The 23,956-nt window shown below is 44.6% G+C and overlaps 1 protein-coding gene across 1 annotated transcript in view; it reads right to left on the bottom strand.

The window, feature by feature from the left end:
* Positions 1–5,090: 5,090 nt before the first annotated feature.
* The window catches only part of cdh4 (cadherin 4, type 1, R-cadherin (retinal)), a 229,753-nt gene continuing 210,887 nt past the window's right edge, over positions 5,091–23,956 (bottom strand). Inside the window, 6 exon segments of the mRNA XM_048255858.1 lie at positions 5,091–6,167; positions 7,814–7,978; positions 8,640–8,779; positions 9,155–9,400; positions 11,028–11,264; positions 13,517–13,700. Of these exon segments, the coding sequence (XP_048111815.1) occupies positions 5,961–6,167; positions 7,814–7,978; positions 8,640–8,779; positions 9,155–9,400; positions 11,028–11,264; positions 13,517–13,700 (1,179 nt within the window). The 3' untranslated portion in view covers positions 5,091–5,960.

Raw genomic sequence — 23,956 nt, 5'->3', positions numbered from 1 at the left:
CCAGCATAATACAGAATGGTACTTTGAGTTTTATTATCCACAGTATTGGCACATTGTTGTTTAATCATTCTCTCTTTTTAATCATTCTCTATTTTTAAATGATTTTACCTGAAGTATTTTATGTTTTCTTTTTATTATGATCTTTACCTTTTGAACTATTCTTTGACTATATTGCCCTTCTATGCTTTTATTTGTTATTATTGTTTGGTTTTGTTTATGTAAAGCACATTGAATGACCTCTGTGTATGAAATGCGTTATATAAATAAACTTGACTTGACTTGACTTGTTTAAGCTGTCAGAAACGTCCTAGTCATGCTGTTCCATATCCTACCTAGCTAGCGCACCATCTTCCATTGCATTCCATGGCTGCACTAGATTGCATGTGAAGACAGCACACCAGAGAACTGCACCGAACACAAACTCACACAGGCATCTGAAACACATGTCTTTTGTTCAGAATGATTCTAATGCATGCGTACGGTACTTGCATGCACACAGAGTGGTCATTTTCGGCTCCGTTATTCAGAGGGTGAGGCTAGCCCGTGAGGAGCACCTTGGCCACACAGCTGCAGGTCCTCCACTCCAGTCCGGCTCAGCTGATCTAATTTGCAGCCTGGCCGCGGCGTGCCACGTGTTGGTCTTCTGCTGGCTCAGCGCAAAAATAGAGCCAGTCCAGGGGAAATTTCACTGCACCTCGTTTCATCAACACTAAAATGGTAAACAGTCAATTAACCCCTAACCCCCCCATCACACACACTCACACACTTCACTCCACTAGTCGGATGGCACGCGTGCACCATATACGGCCAGGCGAGTGAGCGAGCGAGTCATTTCCAAATTGGATTGTTCCAGCTGATAGCCCCTGAGATTTTCGCCTTCGTTGGCAGCAGGAAATGAATCCTGTGCTCCACCATCTCAAAAAAGGCCCACTTTATTTACACCGCACTGAGGTGGTGGGCTGACGCTAGGCAAAAAAGCAGTCATGGCAGTGTGATACCACTGAATGATTAAAGGCATATTTTTCAACTTTACAGCTTCATCTCAGCCCACTGCTATCTTTCCTTTGAACAATTTAGTGAAATTGAACATAAATCTTATTAAAAAATGACTACAGACTACATATGCTCTCCCGTTCTATGAAAATACCACAGAAGTATGTGTTAATACAAAACATCAAGGTTGCTGAAGCCATGTTGTTGATTTATTTTACCATTTGATAGCATCCAGCTCTGGCTTTTATGGAATTAGTTACTTGCTGCCTAGCCAAGCAGTTATGATCGGAGTCAGAGTTTGTGTCTCTTATCCACTATGTAAATGGAAGTGGCAGCTGAGCTGAACTATCTCTGCATCCTCTCATTTCCTTTGGCTTCATGAGAGAAGTAAGAGAAAAATGCAATATTGTGTGGAAAAAGCATTTGTTTAGGAAAGCAAACAACAGCATTGATATTCATAGTCACTCTCCAGTATGTGTTTATGGCCCCGGGACACAGTCTTAAAGCTCCCGGGCAGCAGTAAGAAGGGTTGTGTCTCCTTTTTATTCCTTTGCATTTGTGTGACTTGCTCTTTTCTGAGGTTCCTGTTAATGTTGTCTTTTTTGTTGGAAGCACATGTGTGTTTTTCACAAAGCCCTTGCAGCTATTTCCCTTGGGATGTGATCAATTTGAACTTGAATGGAGGCTAGTCCCATAGAGGACTTAATGGCGTCTTAAGAATTAATAGCCCTTTGAATTTAGAGGGAAAAGGGAACACAGCATGTCTTCTTTTAGCCCAAAAATGTTTAACCTGCAGTGTTTCGCTTCACTGCAATGCTATTGATCATGACAGCAAGCTCACGATCATTTTGTTTAGGTGTATGAACCTGCTCAAAACCTAATCAGAGGGAAATACTAACAAAGTTACTGTCACTGATGGCCTGGGTGAACTCGAAGACGAATCTATGAGCATGTTTGAATTTGATCAGTAGCTTTATCTGTCTTTGCTCAAATTCAAGCCCATTTCCGAAACACTGAAAACTTAGGAACCAATCACAAATGTTTATCCATCATCGGGCGGGCTTTAAATGATGACAGACAGAGGAGTATGGTTAACAGTGCTGTTGAACAAATTAATTTGATTTAAAAAAATAATCTAATTAATTACATACTCTGTGATTAATTAATCTAAATTAATCGCATATATATTTTTTTGCTGTGATAGTACCTTAAATATTTAAATTCAAATGAATCATTGAATTAGCAGCATTAGTGACATTAAAGTTCAAAAACTATTTTATTATTATTTTCACTGTTCAAATAATGGCCATAATAATCTATGATATGACTTAATATGATGAGGAAATCAATTAAAAAGTGGAAGAAGTTTTGTTTCACATACAAAGCATTTCAGGCCACAGATATAACCTAGGGGACACAATGAAAATAAATTGATGTGCAACTTTAGAGTTGACGAACTTCGGTGATATGCAAATTCTTTGCTGCAGACATTGCAGAGGGCTTTATTTTAATCAACACTTTATTTTTATCAACATCAGGCCATTTTTTTAAAGTAAATGTTCTAATCAATGATCTAGGCAGCACATTTTCTTCTCTCTCCTTCATTTTACAGTCTAATGGTTACTGACTAGAATGGCTCGGGGTCAAAGGTCACACGGAATCGATTAATCTACATTATTTTTTTTTTATCAGTTATTTTTTCTCAAATTAATTAATCGAAATTAATCAGTTATTTTGACAGCCCTAATAATAATAAAAAAATATTGTTACTGGTGGACACAAATGAAAATTCCATGAATTCAGTATAGATTCTGGATATAGTATAGAGCTCCCTGTTACACAAACTAACCACTCACTTATCTGAAATCCCTCTCTTTCAATTAAGGATGTCAAATGTGGATTCCGCTCGGCACTTCAGCTGCCAGATTGCATAGAGACTCGGAGGCAGTTGGCTGCTAAGTTGCTCGCCTGATATTCAAATTCCCTGTTGGTCAGAGTTTGGCTCTCTTCTCCTGCCACCTGACTTGCACTCATTTGCATTCTCTACCACTCAACCACTCATTCACTCAAGACCTCCCCCCTCTCTCGTTCTGTCTCTTACTCTCTCTCGCTCTCATACTCCCCTCTCCCTTAGTCTCTTACTCTCTTTCTCTCGGGTTCTTTCTCTCTCTGCCTCCCTATCTACCACTCCTATTCTGTGCTCTCTCTCTCTCTCTCTCCCTCTCTCTCAGGGGTGTGTAATTGCTGGCTGTGCCTGATGAGATTAAATTCAGGGATTAATCATGGGTCTAATTGATGAACACAGCAAAGGAGAGGCAGAAAGCCCAGGGGCTTGGTCCTGGCTGACTAATTGAAACCATAGAGACAGACATGGGTCCTCTCCCTAGACTGGTCAGATGGATGATAGCCCATGTACTGAAGCTGCATGTCTGGAAATGGGCAACACACACACACACACACACACACACATACTCACACACACACACATACTCACACACGGATATTCACATGGGATAATGTAGAGCATGGGTAAAATAAGACTTATGGATCCTAGCCATACAATGTCCACAGATTGCAGACCAAAGTTGTTGGTGCAGTAAAGGCTTTATCCTTCCCAGTCTTCATGCCTGTTTAGCCACACTGTACTCTGACACACGTTTATGCCATGTACCCTTGTGTGTGTGTCTGAGAGAGAAGGGTGCGGGTGGGGAACTGGGTGGGGAGAGTAGCAAAGGAAAAGCAAACAAGGAAGAAAAAGAGTCACCCCATTTGCAAAAAAGAGATTTCATTTATTTTCTAAAGCACATATCCAGTAGTCAGATTAGTGAAGGAAAGTATTCAGGTACACGGAGGGATGGTGTTGTTGTAAGCAGGCATGTCAGCTCCATCCGCTGTCTCCGCTCCCAGGAGTGGGCTAAGGACAGGCTGAACTGGACACAGGGTGGGGCTCGCCAGGAGAGGATATTAAAAAACAACCAGACTGAAAAGATCAAAGCCACAGCCCAACCTAGGCCAACTAATCAACAAAATAAAAAAAAACATAGTAAAGCATACAAAAAAGTTTAAAATAACCCTATTGTGTCTAGACGAATGTACGAACATCACAGCATACGTACCCCTATACATAGCATACACAAATGCGCGCACACACACACACACACACACACACACACACACACACACACACACACACACACTAGAATACACACATATCTGCCTGGAGATGCACCCAGGCATTGCTCACATGAGTACATACATGTGAAAACACACACACACACACACACTTAAAACTATTGGGCGCAAACATTATCATTCAGCCCATTAAAGAGCTCAAGAGCAGCAAATGTTTTTTTTTTCCAACTTCAAAAATAGGTATTTTACAGCATTTTCTTTTTACAGATTATAGTTGTATATACTCTTCGCCAACTACTTCTCACATTCTGACCACACGAAAACAGGTGTGTTGAGAAACACTGTTTTTTTTCCTGTAAGAAATCATGCACATTTTTGATAAGTGTAGTTAACCTATAAAAGGGGAATGTTCGAGACGAAAGAACAAATGCATTTTGGGCAAACGCATTCTCTCTGGATCCCCCCTCCCCAACCCTTGGTTTTAACCATTTTTCGGTTCATCTTGACTTTCTCACTACTTGTCATGCCTAATTTAGCTTTACAAATCATGAGAAGAAAACAACAACCAGTCCCCCATAAACCCCCCCCCCCACCCCCCCCTCGGACAAAAAGAGTTAACAAGGCAGGCAAGAGTCTGGGCTGGAGCCTTGGTCTGTGAAAGTAACGGCCCACCACCACCCCACCCCACTCCAAAAAGAAAACATGATCCCCATTCACGCTTCAGCTCCAGCAGCCAATGATGAGTTGGGGAGGGGGTTGGGGGGCATCAGACAGCCCAGTGATTAAGACAATGAAAGCTGGATCCTGACGGAGGTCCAGTCCAGTCAGTTACGGCACAGAGAACTGTCTCTTATCTTTAGCACAGCAGCGGACACTCCCAGTGTCTTTCACTGTTTTTGTTTGTTTGTTTGTTTGTTTGTTCAGTCAAACTCCTCTGGTGCTGACAGAGTGCTCTGTAGTACGATGAGAGGAGAGAGCAAGCGAGAGAGAGAGAGAGAGAGAGAGAGCGAGGGAGGAAGAGATAGAGGGCAATAAAAGGCAAATGTATGGGGGGTTGGAGAGAGGAGACTAACAAGGGAGATGTGTTGAACAAAACCCACCAGAAAGAAAGAGCAAAAAAAAAAAAAGAGAGAGAACAGAGTTTTCTGAAGATGGCAACTGACCCTGAGATGGCAGGAATCCAGTAGAAAACACACCACAAAAGGCACTTTAGAAACGACAGTGCTTCTGCTCCAATCAAATTCAAGTTGAAAGAGAGATAGAGCGAGGAGGGAGAGAGGGAGTGTTATGGTCTTACACCCCCGATTCCCTCCAGTGATAAAGCCTACCACACACAAAAGGAAGATGCACAAAACAAAACATTCAAAAAAATCTCTCAGCGAGCATATACCATCACTCTGTTGCCATTAACTCTGCAATTGAGGAAAAACTGGTCAAAAAAGACAAAAACATTCAAAGCCACACACAAAAAAGACTGATTGAAAAACCAGAGCTGAATCGCAGGTCACCATAGGCCATTCTACAGCACATGCTCAATGCACTATACACTGGCTAGCACATTAGCTGGCTAGCCCATTGGCTGTGTCCATTTCTCCCTCTCGGTGGTGTCAATCCCCAAACATCTCCGCTCTCCTCCTCCTCCTCCTTCTCCTCCTCCCTCTCCTACCCCTCTTCTTCCTCTTCTCTCCCCCAGGCTGGAGTGGGTGATTTTGGGCCGGGGTAAGGGGGGCTGTTGGGTGTGTGTGTGTGTGTGTGTGTGATTGTGTGTGTGTGTGTGTGTGTGTCCGTGTGGTGGGTGGTGGGTGGTGGGTGTAGGTGGGGTAACGGGAGGGTCCTCAGTCCTCCTCCCCGCCAGCATAGAGGTCAGCCAGCTTCTTGAAGCGTGGCCCCCAATCGTTGAGGTAGTCGTAGTCCTGGTCGTCGGAGCTGGATGTGTCCAGCGAGCTGACCGAGCCGGCCGTGGAGCCGCTGCCCTCGTAGTCGAACACCAGCAGTGAGTCGTACGGTGGGGCCGTGGGGTCGTTATCTGCCGCCCGCAGGCCCTGTAGGTGGGTCAGACACACACACACACACACACACACACACACACGCACATGCGCACACACACAGACACATCCAATTACATATGTTATTGAGAAGTAATGTCACATATTACTATATTACATAATGTAATATGATGGCACACATTTCCATCATAAAAAAATTGCTTTAGTTGTTTGTTTACTTAGTTTGTGGATCTTAAAATTCTCTTGTGAAACTCAGAAGCTGGAGATGAAACACACACACACGCACACACACACACACATTCACATTGATATGCATGAATTGGATATTTGCTTTTGTTGCCTCTGGGTGTGTATTTTTTGTGCAAACACGCATCACAGAAAATATGATACATGGTACTCAAGGATGCGCCATCGTCATCCACTATCCACTATTTCCACACAGCTCTGAATGTCCACTACACATTCTCTTAATGTCGGCAGTGGGCATCAAGAGGTGTCTGTGACATGACGGAGCGTCTCAGCTCATTCAGCTGAGGTCTAATTGTGTGCATCTGTTTGGTACAGGTTTGTTGGTTAAGGCCCTGACTGCAAAGTGCTGCAAACAGAGAGATTAATGTGTGTGGTTAATCTGTCCCTAAGGCTATGTTCTAGTTTTACACACACACACACACACACACACACACACACACACACACACACACACACACACACACACACACACACACACACACACACACACGGTAAGTACATGGAGAAAAGTGTCTCTGTGTGTGTTTACTGGAGATTCAGAAATATGTGTGTGAGCATGGATCATTTCCTCTAAGCTGTTCTTCCATTTTCTTGGCACATTCATAATTCACTGGGCATCTTTGTTGTTAGCAGCCACTGTGCATTCAATAACATCATGTATATTTTAAAAATGAATGGCATCAAAAATATATGAGGATAACACATATGTTCTAAGAATTGGACATCTTATCTTACCACCCAAATCACTTCCCCAATAAAATAAACGAACAAACATGAATCAACAACAGCTTTGTTACCTATGTTATTAAGACCGCCGCTAGCGTAGCTGGCATAGTGGTCATATAGGGATTGTCAAGTTCTTTTTTTTTACACATACACAAAAGTTGCAAAAGTAGGGGATGGAGTAGGAGATGGAGGCGGTGAGGATGTACAGGACAGAGCGGCGGTCATGTTTTGTACCACTATGCGGTACATCTAATTAATATCAAAACAGACAAAAGTCTGTTTTGATATTAACTAGATGTACCGCATCTAGTTAACTAGATTGTCTTTCAAAAGTGAAAGCCGTCTGCTTTCACTTTTGAATGAAGTTCCAATGCAAGAAGTGACCGGACTACTTGCGGAGTGATATGATCAGCAGCACAAAACCCGTTGCCATTGACAGCAGTAATGTTTGCAGCGGTAATTACATGAATTTATTTTACCGTAGAACGTTGGGAAATCCCATTCAAGTCAATGGAGCGTTCTACTAGCATTGTGAAGAGCCGTATAATAAATTAACATAAATCTAATAAAATATATAAATACATCTAATAAAACAAACAACCTTGGGTGTCATGAAAGGCGTTTTTGAACTTAAATGTATTATTATTATTATTATTATTATTATTATTATAAATGTGGTGTATGGAGTATGTTTCAGGCTAACGTACATCATTGATGAAGTCTCCTATGTCCCCGGGGTGGGGTAGGGTGGACCGGGCTGGGTACTGGGACTCAGCAATCACGGGCCTCTCATCCACTCTCCTCACTCCTACCGGCTTGGCCATGATGTGGTCAAGGGACTCAGGCTGCTGTAGCTGGCTCAGGTCATAGTCCTGCAGAGAGGGTCAGATAGGCATGGTCAGACATGAGCACTGTCAGTACACACATGCATATGAACAACACACACACACACACACACACACACACACACACAAAGTCTCACCTATGAACATGCGGCTGCACACATACATATTGCATGATGGGTGAGATCACATACACATGATGGATTTGAACACACACACATACACACACGGACACACACACATCACAGACAGAGGAACATACATCTGTGCACACACTATGGGTTAATCTTTCAGTCCTGAAATGCAGAAATCGGACCAAAAACATCAAGGTGAAGGTCAGATGAGAAGACACAAATACATACTGTATTACAACGATGTTGATGGATGCATAGGCTCTCTCTCTCACACACACACACACACACACACACACACACACACACACACACACACACACACACACACACACACACACACACACATAATCATACAGATAGACACAAGGTTCAGTAGAGGTTAATTCCCTTTCTGACAAACATAAACATCTGCCTGTAACTGCATACATTAACAGCAATCAGAATGACTGACACACATGCACAAGCAATGTTTGTCACATGGAGCGTCAGTGTAGAAACCCAAACAGGCATCCAAACAGGGATAGGAGGCGAGCCAAGGGAAGGGTGAACATTCTGACCTGGTCCTCCTCTCCTCCCCCTTCCTCGTCGTATTTCAGGATGTTGTCCCTCACGTCGTCCTCTGGGTCGATGAGGAGTGGCTTCGTCTGTCTCTCTTTTTCCCGCCTCTTCATCCACACCACAAAGAGCAGCACCATACCTACACACACACACACACATACACACACACACACACACACAAGCATTTTCAAATCAACACTTTATGTTTTCACAGAATATATTTTTGAATATTTAGAAAGAAAACAATACATTCTACTTCCTTAGTGATGCCAGGAGTAGTGTGCCAGGAGCACTTCAGTAACTACACCATCTGTTGTATTCACAACCAGGTAATTGAAGGATGACACACAGACACACATACATATAACAAGAACACATATACACACACACACACACACACACACACAAATAGACGCACACACACACACACGCACACACACTCCCAACTTCTCCCGAGGGAGCATTCTGATGAGAAAAGAAGCACTTCCATCACCTCCCCTCCCCCTCGACTCACTCAGCAGTATAATGATGCAGATGAGGATGGCAATGATGGCTCCGGTGCCCAGTCCAGCGGCCGCCACCGCTCCCACGGCCGTGCAGTAGCCGTCGACGTCGCACGGACACACCTTGACCCTCAGCATCGAGCGGTTAGACATGGGCGGGTTGCCCGAGTCGGTCACCAGCACCGGCACGCTGTACATGCCCGCCTGCAGGTAGTGCAGCTTCAGCCGCAGCTGCACATAGTAGCCCCGCAGCGGCCCTGGAGGAGACAACGCATGCGTGTGTGAGGTGTGTGTGTGTGTGTGTGTGTGTGTGTGTGTGTGTGTGGGGGTGTGTGTGGAATGTGTGTGTGTGTGTGTGTGTGTGTGGTGTGTGTGTGTGTGTGTGTGTGTGTGTGTGTGTGTGTGTGTGTGTGTGAGGAGTGTGTGTGTGTGAATGTGTGTGTGGGTGTGTGTGTGTATGTGTGTGTGTGTGTGTGTGTGTGTGTGTGAGTGTGTGTGTGAATGTGTGTGTGTGTGTGTGCGTGTGTGTGTGTGTGTGTGAGTGTGTGTGTGTGTGTGAATGTGTGTGTGTGTGTGTGTGTCAATCAGACAGCCTTCAATGTGGCGCCTGTCATTCTTTGCCCTATTCTCACACCCTCCCCAACCCCCTTGCCTCTGTTAGGAACAGCAGTCTTGCACTCGAGGCTTTGGTGCTAAATGTGTCGAATCCCGCCTGTGAATCAAAAGCGCCACCGAGCTGGGTTTGGGATTATTTATTTCATATTTTTCAAACCGACACCTGAGCGCCTAAGACGTGTCTGTTAATCAAAGCGTCCTATTTATACATCACCTCAACCAGGTCTTGTTCGAGCTTCTGTCACCACGCTTCACACTCACACACACGCACGCACATCTACATGAGAGTCGAGGACTCACACTTCTATTCAGGCAATGCTCTGTGCACAGAGAACAGATAAACGAAATAGCGATAAAAACTCAATGAGGTGTTAAAGTGGATACTGTGAATGTGGGGTGCGCGGGCTGAAGCTGTTCAGGCCCTGTGGTTGAAGAGTTAATACTGTGAGCTGACTTTCCACATCACAGGTACTGTATCAGCCCACATGTCATTCAGATCAGCCAACAGCACCTTAACAAAGACACGATTCTGAGATTCGGACATCTGTGGTCTTTTGCTATTTTGTGATATTTCTTGGTGTGTTCACATCAAATAAGAATAATTTGTTGCGTTCTGTTTTATCTGAGTCTTTCAATAAAAAGATCATGATGATTCACAGCATCACAAATATCTTTTTTTTTCAGTCAAATGAGGTTCAAAAACCAAAATGAATCATACAATTTTATATAATAGTTATTTCATTGCCAACTGGCTTGAAATAAACCAAGAATCCAGTTATATGAGTGGAAAGTAGATCAGAAGCCCAGAAGTAATTTATCTAATCTCAAGAGGGTCTGTAAGTTCAAGTTCAGAGCATAACAAATATCAGATTAATTGCATCTTATTTTCCAGTTCAGTCAAATTAAGTTTAATAACATACATTTCATATAATTCTTATTTCACTGCTTAAGCCAAGAATCCAATTAATACGAGCGAAAACCAGAGCATCAAGGTACTCGGACATTTATTCACACTAGGACATTTGTTCAAGATGACATGTAAGTTCAATTTTGTTTAAGCAATATGACACGAATGGGAGTGTCTCGTGATGACTCATAGAATGCCTCTCATCCAATCAAAAATTAATAAATAGCTCGACTATATTTAGCTCGACTATAAATAGCTAACTAGTAATTAGTATATTTGGATCAGGTAACTTGATCGACCATTCATTCTTTCATTCATTCATTCTTTCGTTCATTCATTCATTCATTCATTCATTCATATACCATTGAACTGTGCGATGGTCCAGTTGCGGCGCACAGAAGGAGGATAGGGGGGCAGCTCGAAGTTGAAGGGTCCGGCGCTCTGGTCAGCGTCGGGGTCCGAGGCTGTCAGGTTGACCCGGGAGCCGTAGCGCGAGCGCTCGCACACCTGTGCTTCCCTGGGCTGCAGCGTGGGGGCGTTGTCGTTCACGTCGGTCAGGTAGATCTGCAGCGTGCCTGTGCCCGTGGCCGAGGGCCTGCCTGTAGTGAGGAAACGAGATGGACAGAGAGGTGGAGAGATGAAGAAAGAGAAATGGACAAATAAGGTGTGAAGGAAACAGAGATAGAAAGATAGATAGGGACGGAGAGGGAGAAATGTGGGGAGAGAGAGAAACAGAGAGAAGTAGCGAGTGAAAGAAAAATAGATACAGTGAGAGAGAGAGAGAGAGAGAGAGATGGAGACAAAGCGATGAAGATGGAGAAAAGAAAGAGTGGTGAGGAAATAAGGAGAGAGAGGAGAGATTTATCACTGCACGGTCCAGGGCCATTCATTTTGCCTGAAACAGCAGCAGCGGAGGGATGAGACAGCGAGAGACCAGGCAAACAAACAAACGAGGACAGAAACAAAGTAGCGGGCACAGCCCACGGCCCACACGCCAGCGAAGAGGAATCATGCACGCAGGACGCCGGCCGGCTGCCTCTCGGACACCCGCACTGCTCCCCAACTCTGCTATGAAACCTTGTCACTGTGAGGCTCATAACGATGGCAACAGCATATTCATATTTCATCCACCCCCATTTGTTTCTCTTCCTCGCCTCGACAGAAGTCTTAGTGGAGTCGCTGCTTAAAATGCCTTTGGTGGAAAGAAAAAAAATCTCACACACACACACACACACACACACACACAAACACAAACACACACCAACAAGCACATCTGCTTGGCACTGTTGATAATTTTGTGGGAAATGCATGGCCGCACAGCTGCCTGGCCTACTTGGGGTTTTGTCACACACACACACACACACACACACACACACACACACACACTCACACACACACACAGGCTACACATACTGTACACACACACACAGGCTACACATACACACACACCTCCAGACAGATACGAATGGTTGAGCATGATCACATTTTGCGTCCACACACTCCCCCCAAAACCTCGTCTGGTAAAACCCTCCTGAGACGGCTTCTGTGAAACACACAAGCTTTTGTTGTTCACTGAACAAACAAACAAACTAACAAACAAAGTTCTGAAATCAGCTTCAGCCCTTCCCACATGGAGAGCAGAAAAAAGGAATCAACTTCAGCATTTTGATTGGTTTGGATCTTTACTACGGTAACCACACGGCCTAGCAGAGCAAATAAAGGGGAAAAATCAATTGTAGTGAAAAAATAAATAAAAACCAGGTGTTTACTGAAATGTTTGGATCAATAAACCAACAACCATATTGTTTAGATGCATACACTGTGGGCTTACAACCAACCATATCTCCTTTTTTTCTCTCTCTCTGTTTCAAACACTGCTTTTGGTCCCAGAGGTCGAAAGTGGAGTATGACTTATGTGACCCTCTAAATACTCCTGTGGCCAAACGCTTGTGTTTCTAATATAACAGCACAGTTTCTTTTCAAGAGGTTTCCCCCCGAGGGCAGAGTACTTGTGGAAATATCTGGAACACCGACGGATTGAAGAGGAACCTGTCACTCAGTTCCTCAGTTGAGGTAAGCTCATTATTCCAAAAGTGTCACTCAGTTCCTCAGTTGAGGTAAGCTCATTATTCCAAAAGTGGAGGCTTTTAAATGCAGTTACACTCCTCTTCACTTCTTCTCCTACCGCTCTCTCAAGGTTCAGGTAGTAGAGAGACCCTGCAAGGTTCCATTAGCTGTTATTGTCCAGCATTTTTCTTGGCAGTATAGTGAGTCATTTGGGTGTAATATCCGATGTTGGGCTTGCTGTTCGAGAAATGAGATGAATAAGAGGCTGATAAATTCATGTTGAAGAAGGAAGCTCAGATGCCGTTTCACCCACACACTGAGCTCGGCAGTACCTGACTGCAGAACAGTAACGGGCCGAGACAGGCCCAAGTCTGGCTGATGCTTGCCAGGTCTGCACTTGATCCGAACCAGATTTGTTCTGGAGTAGGGAGCTACCTAATGAAACAGCTAATTGCAGTCATTAACTCTCCCTGGGCAAATTTCACATGCACCTACAACTGCAAAAAATAGCTAGCAAACAAACAAACACAAACTCAATTGCAAAAAAAAAACAAAAAAATCAAACTCAATTGCATGACAAACACTTTTGCTAAATCCAACTCCAATTATCTGAAAAAAAAATTCAATAGTGAGTTGTTCTGAAAGAGAGAACTCTTTCTCTCTCTTCAAAAATCTGATTGTTGTGTGAATCCTGGTTTATAGCGAACACACCAACACATTGTGGTGTACACATGTAACAGTATTGGAATTAAATCACATGTGACAGGTGGAAAAGGACACTCACCATCATCAGCTGCGAGGAAGGTGGCCTCGTAGATGTTATTCTTCACGTAAGGGGACTCTCTGTCCAGGGTAGCCAGCGTGGTGATCTCCCCATTTGACGTGTTGATCCGTAGCCAGTTGGCTGGGTCGGACAGCTTGGAGTACCTGAGAACAAACACAGGTGTGTCATTCAGACTGAACAGGCCGTGGGTGTGTTTTGGTCCACCCATGATTCAAGACACCCAAGAGCTGGTTTCAGTGAGTTTCAAGATCTAGATCTAATTCTGATGGTCTAGAAGTAAAGCAATTTGTCTCGTTTTGAGTCTACCTCCAGGAAACCAGAACCCAAACAAACAAACAAACAAACAATTGAGTCAGTATGCAAATTGTACCCAAGTTATTATGTCTGGCCATAAAGATATAAAATGTTTCCAAAATTATCCACTTCCAACCACATATTACAGACATAACGCGTTAATGGTCAATTTAAGTACATTACACTGCTTGAAAGACAATGCTTTGTTTTTATGATTAGGACGACACTTAATGGGTCCTAAGAGGCTCCCTCTTGCACTGAAATTGCTCTGAATATCACAAAAAAAAAACACAGTGCAGAGATGACTTTGTTCAACAGGAAAGGCCATGAGAGAACGCAGCGGTGAGAAGAGACACATTAGTGTTTTCACACACATTTAAAGACAGATTCTGTCATTCTGATGATATATGGGAGACACAGAGAGCTCACAGGGGCTGGGTCTGCGTCACTGGCTGTTTTTAGATAGAAGTGTCGCTTTGTGGGAGCATTTTCCTCTCGTCCCATCCATCAGTGCTTTGCATGGGGGTCAGAGTCTCTCAGGGCTGAACTGAGTGTCTGTTTGATCGGCGCTGAGACGCTGCTGTTTTGTCCTCATCGGAGCACTGCGGGTTACTGTTGTGTCTTATGCAACGAGGAAACGCCTTTCTGAACTTACTCAGTGAGTGGTATCTGCTGTGGGCATAGTCGGTCACACACAGCCACTAGCAGTGTGTGTGTGTGTGTGTGTGTGTGTGTGTGTGTGTGTGTGTGTGTGTGTGTGTGTGTGTGTGCATATGTGTGTGTGTGTGTGTGTGTGTGTGTGTGTGTGTGTGTGTGTGTGTGTGCATATCGTGTGTGTGTGTGTGTGTGTGTGTGTGTGTGTGCGTGTGTGTGTGTGTGTGCATATCGTGTGTGTGTGTGTGTGTGTGTGTGTGTGCATATCGTGTGTGTGTGTGTGTGTGTGTGTGTGCATATGTGTGTGTGTGTGTGTGTGTGTGTGTGTGTGTGTGTGTGTGTGTGTGCATATGTGTGTGTGTGTGTGCGTGTGTGTGTGCATATGTGTGTGTGCATATGCGTGTGTGTGTGTGTGTGCATATGTGTGTGTGTGTGTGTGTGAGTGACTGTAATTCCATTTGCTGTTCTTTTTCTCTTCCAGCACTCTCTCCCGCAGTCCCTTATAACAAATGGGAATCACAGCCCCCATTCACGCAGCTGTGTCCGTTTTTTTCACCGTGTCGCTGTTTGTCGTTAATGGCGGCGTCACGCTGTGGAAGGTTCTGCCTCATTAAGTAGTGATAAACTCCGTGCTATGAGAGGGCTAGCGGGAGAGCGAACGAGCTGCCTGCTCCCGCCGCCACGCGCGGACCCCAAAAAAAAAAAAAGAAAGGCCAACGAGAAAGAAGGGGGAAAAAAAACACGGACAGTCATTTTGAAACCATGACTCCTTTTTGCACACACTGGCCATGGGAAACGGTAGTGAACAGAGTGCTGCTATTAAAATTGGACTCGTTAAAAGAGCTTTGCTGCCTTGGTAAGCTAATGAAAATGAATGCACAGGAAAAGTGGATAGTGTACAGGACTGGACTTAGCCCTGCTCTGGCCCGCTTGCTGATTCACCTGCTACCAGGGGGGATGAAACTGTTATAATAAAGTAAGGCTATTGTGGGCCTATTGTTAAATTAGCCATCCTGGACTTTGGACCCACAATGGCTGCCTTGCACTACTCCACTTGCACTACTCCACTTGTACACTTGCACACTTTGCAACTTGTTGTTGTTGTCCTGAAAACACTTCTGAACACACTTCTGCTGCTCTTACATAACTTGCACCACTATGCCACTTGCATACTTAGGTCAAACAGAACTATTTATAGCCATTTATTGGCCTGACTTTTGCACAATTATATTGACTGTCTACTGTATGCACAATTGCACAATTTCAACCCACATTTTGCTGCTCTTATTTCTTCATTGTATGTGCCTTCTTATTTACTTTTTATATTGTTTACTTGAATGTTTATGTTTGTCTGTGGACCTAATAGGTAAAATATGTCTTGTCTCCACCGTGGGATAGTAGGAAACGTAATTTCGATCTCTTTGTATGTCTTGACATGTGAAGAAATTGACAATAAAGCAGACTTTGACTTTGACTTATAGAGTAGGCCTTTGGAGGCGACACGAGACGTTTCCCACCTGCAGAGACTGTATTTATTGACACAGATCAATCATGGTCGCACATAAGACTTTGTCATGTGAATAAATATTTGATGTAGGCTGTAGGCTAGCTGAACTGGCAAAGAACTGATTCCCCTAAGATAGTTAAATACAGATAGCTCTGTAACTGTTCTCATTTTCCTGTAACAGGAGTTCCTTCATGGGGGACATTTATTACAGTACATTTTCTCATTAAAGAGACCATTTTATCCAAAGCAACTGTACCTACATATATACTTTCATTTCCACTTCCATGAATATGTGAATATGCCCCCTGGGACTGAGACTCCTGACCTGGCCAAGTGAGGCTTTTACCTCTTACTCTGCCAGTGGAGCTACACAAGCAACTATGCTAAAGAAGAATACATGCTATCGGCATGGTCACACTAGGGAGTGAACTGGTGTGACCGTGTAGCGAAGGGAGAGAGCAGTATCAAACGCGGGCACTAAGGGCTGATTCAGACTGGCTGCGTGGCGTGAACGTGGCGTGTCTGTTGCGTGTCAGTTGCTTGGCGGCTGCGTGGTGTTTTCTGTCTTTGCACACCTGTCATGTTATGTATTGACAAATCTGTGTTTTACCGACACACACTGGCCATTCCTGATACAGCAGGATAGCTAGTTTCTGTTAGAGAACTTGGAGACCTGAATGAAATTGAGTCTGCAAAGCTAGAGGGCTACCTACCTGGGCTCACTTACCTGGACACGGCACGAGGTGTGACACCCATTGTCAATAAACTCCCTCACAACCTCCAAGAGAAATGGATGTCTCAAGGTTCCCAGTATAAGCTTCATCAGCAGGTGGCATTTCCACCTTACTCATCTTTTGCTGACTTTGTGTGTCGCGAAGCCAATACACATAATGACTCTAGCTTTGCTCTGAGCCCTTCTGCGCTCAATGCTGTGAAGCCAGAGAGCCCTGTAAAAGGTTATGGACAGTCTAAAAGCCTTGTTTCTGCCCACAAGACAGAGATCTCTCGCACACAAAGCCCAAACGTCACCAACTTCTCAAGCAGCAGGCCAGACAGACAGACACTATTCACCAAAAGCCCCACCCCCTCAAGCGCTGTAGGGCTGAAAGCATCGAGTAACGCAAGACATTCTTAAAAGAGAATAATGTCTGTTTCAGATGCTGCTCTTCAAACAGAAACCTAGCAAAGGACTGCAAAGCAGCTGTACAGTGCTCAGAATGTAATAGTGTTGCACATGTAACAGCCCTCCATCCAGGGCCGCCCTCATAGACATTTAATCCCCCCAATGCGGAGCACAGCGGGGAAAGAGGAGAGAACCTCCCTTGCCGTTAACTCCAAATGCACTGATGTTTGTGGAGATCCACTACGTTCCTAGCCTAGAAATCTAAACGCACCCTAGCGGCGGCAAATTAATTTGCTCAGCCTGTACGTCTAGTAACAAACCATAGGGATTTCTATTGGCTGACGGGCGTGGGCGTCATCAATCTGGCGCTCTGTTTTGTTAGAGAGTCTTAAGGTGGCTTAACAGGATAACGACAGTCCTGCGACGGTGAACAACAAGGAAGGTGGCTATGGTGAATGAAGAGCGGTTGTTTGAATCGGCGTTGGCGTCAACTTTGGAGGAGTTGGACTTGTGCTTTTCTTTGAAAGTTGAGCAACACAATGCACTTAAGTCATTACTTTCGAAGAAGGATGTATTTGCGTTTTGGCGACCCGGATACGGATATGGTCATTAAGCGCTGGCCTATTGCATGCCTAGGCAGTTTGAAAGACAATTTTCTGCCCGCCCCTTGGATTAAGCGAGGTGAATGGTTCGATTCCAGACTATACATTTCAATGATATAGGATGGCCCGCCAGCCTACTACGTTCCCGGTCTTGCTCTAAAATCTGTCTCATTGAGGTCCATCATAAAGGCCAGCCAAATAAAGCTGTGAAAGCGTATGCAATACTCGATCAAAGCAACCGGTCGTTAGCCAGATCAGAATTCTGTGGCGCAGCAGGCTACAGTGCCCGTACCATATATGGGTCCGAGTGCCCACGGGGACCCAGGTTCGAATCGGACCTGCGGTCATTTCCCGATCCCACCCCATCTCTCTCTCTTCCACTTGCTTCCTGTCACTCTCCACTGTCCTGTCCAAATAAAGGCAAAAAAAAGCCCAAAAAAATACACTTAAAAAAAAAAAAAAGCACAGAGTCTTCTTACACTATTCGCACATGTGCCGGAGTCACAGAGATGTCTGGAAGGAGAGCTACAGGCTTCAGCGCACAGTCACTGGATGGAACTTGCAGTGTGCCGCTTCCCACGCTCATTGAGTGCAATCACATGCCAGAGATACCGACTCCCGACGCAGCAAAACACCATTCGCACCTCAAGTCTATTGCTCACCTTATTCCCTCTCTTGATCCAGATGCGCAGATCCTCTTCTTACTTGGACATGACATGGTTCACAAACTGAGAGAACAGCACAATGGGCCTAGAAGGTGTTTTAGCAACTGTCAACAGTCTATTTGATCCCCTTGGTCTCGTGGCCCCCATCACTATCCGAGGAAAACTCCTGCTCAGAGAGCTCACAAGCACAACTGTAGACTGGGATACTCCTCTCTCCACTGAAAAAGAGGCTGAATGGAATGACTGGAGAGACTCACTACAGGATCTCAAATAGTTTGAAACTCCACAAGCATACACAGTAGCATGTCTCTCAAACGCAGTGAGAAAAGAGGTCCATGTTTTCGCTGACGCGTCCATACAGGCCATAGCAGCTGTAGCTTACCTGAAGGTCACAGATAGTGACGGCATGTGCCATGTGGGCTTCATCATGGGCAAGGCTAAATTAGCTCCTCAGTCAAACCCAGGCTTGAACTATGCGCTGCTGTCCTTGCGGTTGATGTTGCAGACCTGATTGTTCAAGAGCTAGACTATAAGCCAGGCACCCTAAAATTCTACACAGACAGCAAAGTGGTCTTGGGGTATATCTGTAACAACACCAGACGGTTTTATGTGTATGTGAGCGATAGAGTGCAAAAAATCAGAAGGTTCACATTTCCTGAGCAAAGGCATTATGTTCCCATCTCGCTCAATCCAGCAGATGTGGCTACCAGATCAATTCCTGCGGCTTGTCTCACTAAAACCATTTGGCTCACTGGTACATCATTCCTACAGCACCCTGAATCCTCACATGTCACAGATGGAGCGAACTTTGACCTCATTGACCCAATCTCTGATGTTGAGATACACACTTTTATCACCTCATGTACAAAACGACTCTAGGCTCTCACCGTTTTGAGAGATTTTCTACTTGGAAGTCTCTTATTAGAGCCACAGCATCTCTCATCCACATGACACAGTCTTTCAAGCGGAAAGAGAATTGCAGGGGATGGCACCACTGTACACAGGCTTTCCCTGCTGACCTGCTGATACAAGCAAAAGCTCCCATTATTGGATGTGTTCAAAGAGAGGCCTATCAAGCTGAATTCACATGGCTGGAGAAAGGGAAAGAAATGTCTAGAAACAGTCCACTCAGAAAACTGAATCCTGTTCTTGAACATGGTCTTTTGATGACTGGAGGACGACTTGAATACACCACACTTGAACACCACACACACCGCACAACAGAGAAACATCCACTCATCATCCCAGGCCATAGCCATGTCGCTACTCTCCTTACAAAGCACTTTCACGAGAGGGTGAAACATCAGGGCCGTCTCTTCACTGAGGCCTCCATCCGCACAGAGGGCTTTTGGATAGTTGGAGCAAAGAGATGCATCAACAGCCCAGCACCAGAGCTGGAGCCAGAGTACCAAGCTCAGAGGAAAAACAGCAGAGCAGAAAATGGCAGATCTTCCTTCTGACCGTGTCAGCACAGAGGCACCCTTTACAAACGTGGGCCTGGATGTGTTTGGACCCTGGGATGTGTTCACACGCCGCACACATGGAGGCCACGACAACAGCAAAAGGTGGGCTGAATTCTCCACATGCTTAAAGGTGCGATTTGTAGGATTGTTACCAAACGTTCTGTAGGCCAAAATCAAAACACTGGTGAACGTTCTCAAGACTACCAGACGCGAGCCTCTTCTGGGTTGCCAGATGTAATGAAGACTTAGCTAACGTTAGTTGACCTGCAGCTGCTTTAACGTTTCTCCAACCATGAACCAGCTACACATTGTGTTACCTGTTGTGGAGAAATATGGCCAGCTCTGCGTCAGACTTGATATTCTTCGTTTGACGAAGACGTCACCATCTCAGGATGTCCTCCTCCGATGTCCACTTAATTTGTTTCTTGTTTTAATTTTGGAAATTTGCCTGCCTCTAGTAGGCGTTCATGACTACAACTGACAACTGTTGACAGTTGGCCTTTGCTAATTTGGCAACCCAAATAGGAGGGCAGCTTGCCCATTATTAATCGCTATTCTAGAATTAATCGTTCAAAACATAAACGAAAATTCCAAGAGATTCAGCCCATAACTCATTTTTTCATGGGTTTTACGGGTTAGAGTAATGTTGTCAAATAAGCCATTACTTCAATTCATCGTGTTTCCTTACTCTCTGACAACATATGGTGATCATTTTTGGAATGGTTACAGTTTATTTTCCATTATTTCCTACATACTGGACCTTTAAGTGTACGAGCTGTGCACATTGAGCTGATAGAGTCAATGGACAGTTCATCCTTCATTAACACTCTGCGCCACTTCATTGCCCTGCGTGGCCCAGTAAAACGATTGTGGAACTAACTTTAAAGGGGCATGCAAAGAGCTAAAAAGATATATGGACAATACAAGTCAGCCGAGTGTGTCAAGATATCTCAGCAAGGAGGGATGCACATGGGAAAGGATGATCGGGATATCGAGACGGATCCTAGACTCCATGCTTTCACAAGTCACTCCCTCACATCTCACTCATGAGGTACTGTCTGTCTTCATGGCCGAAGTGTGCACCATCATTAATGCAAGGCCTCTGGCACCCATCTCTACCGATCCAGAATCTCCTTACCTCTTAACACCAGCGATGATCCTCACACAGAAAATGTCCATTCCTAATCCTCCCCCTGGATCCTTTGAGAGCATAGATCTTTACAGAAAGCAATGGAAAAGAGTACAGCATCTTGCCAACATGTTCTGGAGAGATGGAGACGAGAGTATCTTGCTACTCTTCAAACTTGTAGTAAATGGCAAGAAAGTAGGCCTAACATTAAAGAAGGTGACCTGGCCTGTTAAAGAACCACCAAGTGAAGAGAAATGAGTGGCCCATAGCTCTCATCACTAAAGCCATCCCTGACGCTGATGGGAAAGTCAGGAAGTTGGAACTGAGAGTAACAAAAGGAGGCATTGCAAAAACATTCCTAAGGCCTATTGTGAAGGTAATACTCCTTATGTCTCTCTAGATACTTGATATTGTGTTCAATATCAAACTGGGAGTATCATGTTACTGTATGTATTAACAAATCTGTGTTTTAGCGACACACACTGGCCATTCCTGATACAGCAGGATAGCTAGTTTCTGGTCCGTGTGATGTCACTTCTTTTTTGATTGTAAACAACAGTTGTAAACACTGAATCAGCCCTTATTGGTATGGCAGTCAGCGTGCATACTGAAGTGTAGTGATGGCACTTCGTCTCAGGCAGCCTGATGGCCGATTCAGACCATCGTGGCATGTGCATTGTGTGTCTGTTCCGTGGCTGCAGAGCCATGTTTTATATGAGCATTCATACCAGAAACGTCTCTGATGCTGCTGCGGCTAGTCTGCCTATTAAAACGTCTCTTCACTGTCTCTTTTGAATGGAAACGCTTCCAACACGCTTGCGTGTCGCGTGAAAAATAGGCGCCGGTCCTATTTGTAGCATGCACGTGTTCTCAGCAGGCAGTGTGCACGTTCTAACCTGTTAACATGGGCGCCAAAATGAAAATGGACAGGTAAGGTGTGAATCGGCCGTGGGAGGGGGGAAGTGCAAGTTGGAGCTCTAATGATGTGGAGAGTAGGAGGACTAAAGGGCTGTTAACATCAGGAATGTTAACTATAAACCATAATGAGTTTTAAGCACTGCTCTAGTTCATTTGAATGACAACATCCATAACGCACGCTATAATGATAACGACATAAAGAATGATATTGTTAGGGATAACCTTCAAAGCGATTTTAAATTGATGATTAAAAAGCTAGAATCCGTTGAATTTTTGATATCACATTCATCAACATGAGGAGAGACTTTCCTCACTGTTGGTCAGCGTGGCTGGTCATATAGTAGTTATAGTTACGGTTATCTTTATAGTTATCGTTACTGGTGTGAATGGCCCTTCATTCATGATGGCCTGGTCACAAGCTGGTGTGCATTAGATGGAGGTGAAGGAGTCATAAGGGGTCTATGACAGGTGGATGGGTCCACACTTAGCTAAGGGAAATTCAATAACATCGCTTTAAAATTTTAACAGCATTCATTCATCATTCCCTCATCTAAACACTTTGATGTTCAAAGAGTAGGAGAGTGAGAGAGATACCTGGAGAGAGAGAGAGAGAGAGATAGGGAGAGAGAGAGAGAGAGAGAGAGAGAGAGAGAGAGAGAGAGAAGGGGAGAGAGAGAGATAGGGAGAAGGAGAGAGTTAAAGACAGAGAGTGAGGTGAGTGAGTGAGAGAATGAGATGCAATGAAGAAGAGAGAGAGAGAGAGAGAGAGAGAGAAGGGGAGAGAGAGAGATTAAAGACAGAGCAAAAGACAGAGTGAGGTGAGTGAGTGAGAGAATGAGATGCAATGAAGAAGAGAGAGAGAGAGAGAGAGAGTGAGAGAGAACTGGAGAGAGAGACAGAGACAGGCAGAGATGAGGGGAGAGGACAATGAGAGCCAGAAATAAACAGGCTCTGTCATCCAACACACACAAGGTGGTGGCAACTGGTGCATTGCAGATGTGGGTGTTGGTGTGACATCCCCGACCCCCTTGTGTGTGCTCAAACACACACGCATACACACACACACACACACACACACACACACACACACACACACATGCACACACACCAGAGTGACAGAGGCTCCTGAGGCAATCTCTCCATCTTGGCCGTGCCCAGCTGGCCCTCGACTTGCGCAGGATGACGGGCACACAGCTGGTGAGGGCTGCAGCATTAATGTGAGCCACCGCAGTGCTGTCATCTGCACTGAAATCAGCTGGCAAATCAGCATACCCATAAGAATGCCTCATTGTGTGTGTGTGTGTGTGTGTGTGTGTGTGTGTGTGTGTGTGTGTGTGTGTGCGTGCGCGCGAACATATGAATATGCATGCATGAACTTGCATATGTTGTATGTCTGTATAGGTTTGTCTATATATCTATTGCATGTGAGTAACTGTGTTCCATCTGTGTATTTGCATGTCTTTTTCTGTGCATTAGCCTCTTCCTATGACAAATCCGTTTCTGTTTTTGGATACGTGTGTGCATGCGCATGTACATTTTTATGTATGTGATGCATGTGTGAATATGTGTATTAAAGCATGTAAATGTATGTGTGTGAATACATTTACTTTCTACACAATCATGCATGCATGTGAATGTGAATACCATTGCTCTGAGCGTGAATTCATATACATGTATGAATGTGAATAGATGTGTACTTATATGTGAGGATGCAGACATATTTGCTGTATACCGATATATTTATTACATCTATGGGTTTGTGTGTGTGTGTGTGTGTGTGTGTGTGTGCATTTGTGTGTATACTTTCTCCTGGCTGAGCTCTCTGCAGCCTCTCCCTATCCCCTCGTCCAGGAGGTCATCCTACTGAATCAGCAAGTCATGAATCAAACTGTCCGAACAAGCACTGCTAACACACACACACACACACACACACACACACACACAGACACATACACACACACACACACACACACACACACACACACACACACACACACAGGGCTTGCAAACCCTTCCAGAGCCACATTTTCCACCTCTCTGCCTCAATCCAGTAATAAAGAAAGGAGCAGCAGTCTATAGACTGCA

The sequence above is a fragment of the Alosa alosa genome, chromosome 10, assembly GCF_017589495.1.
Source record: "Alosa alosa isolate M-15738 ecotype Scorff River chromosome 10, AALO_Geno_1.1, whole genome shotgun sequence".
NCBI classification, from domain to species: Eukaryota; Metazoa; Chordata; class Actinopteri; order Clupeiformes; family Clupeidae; genus Alosa; species Alosa alosa.
Note: the sequence above shows the minus strand (reverse complement) of the source record. Positions and strands in the feature narration are given on the sequence as shown.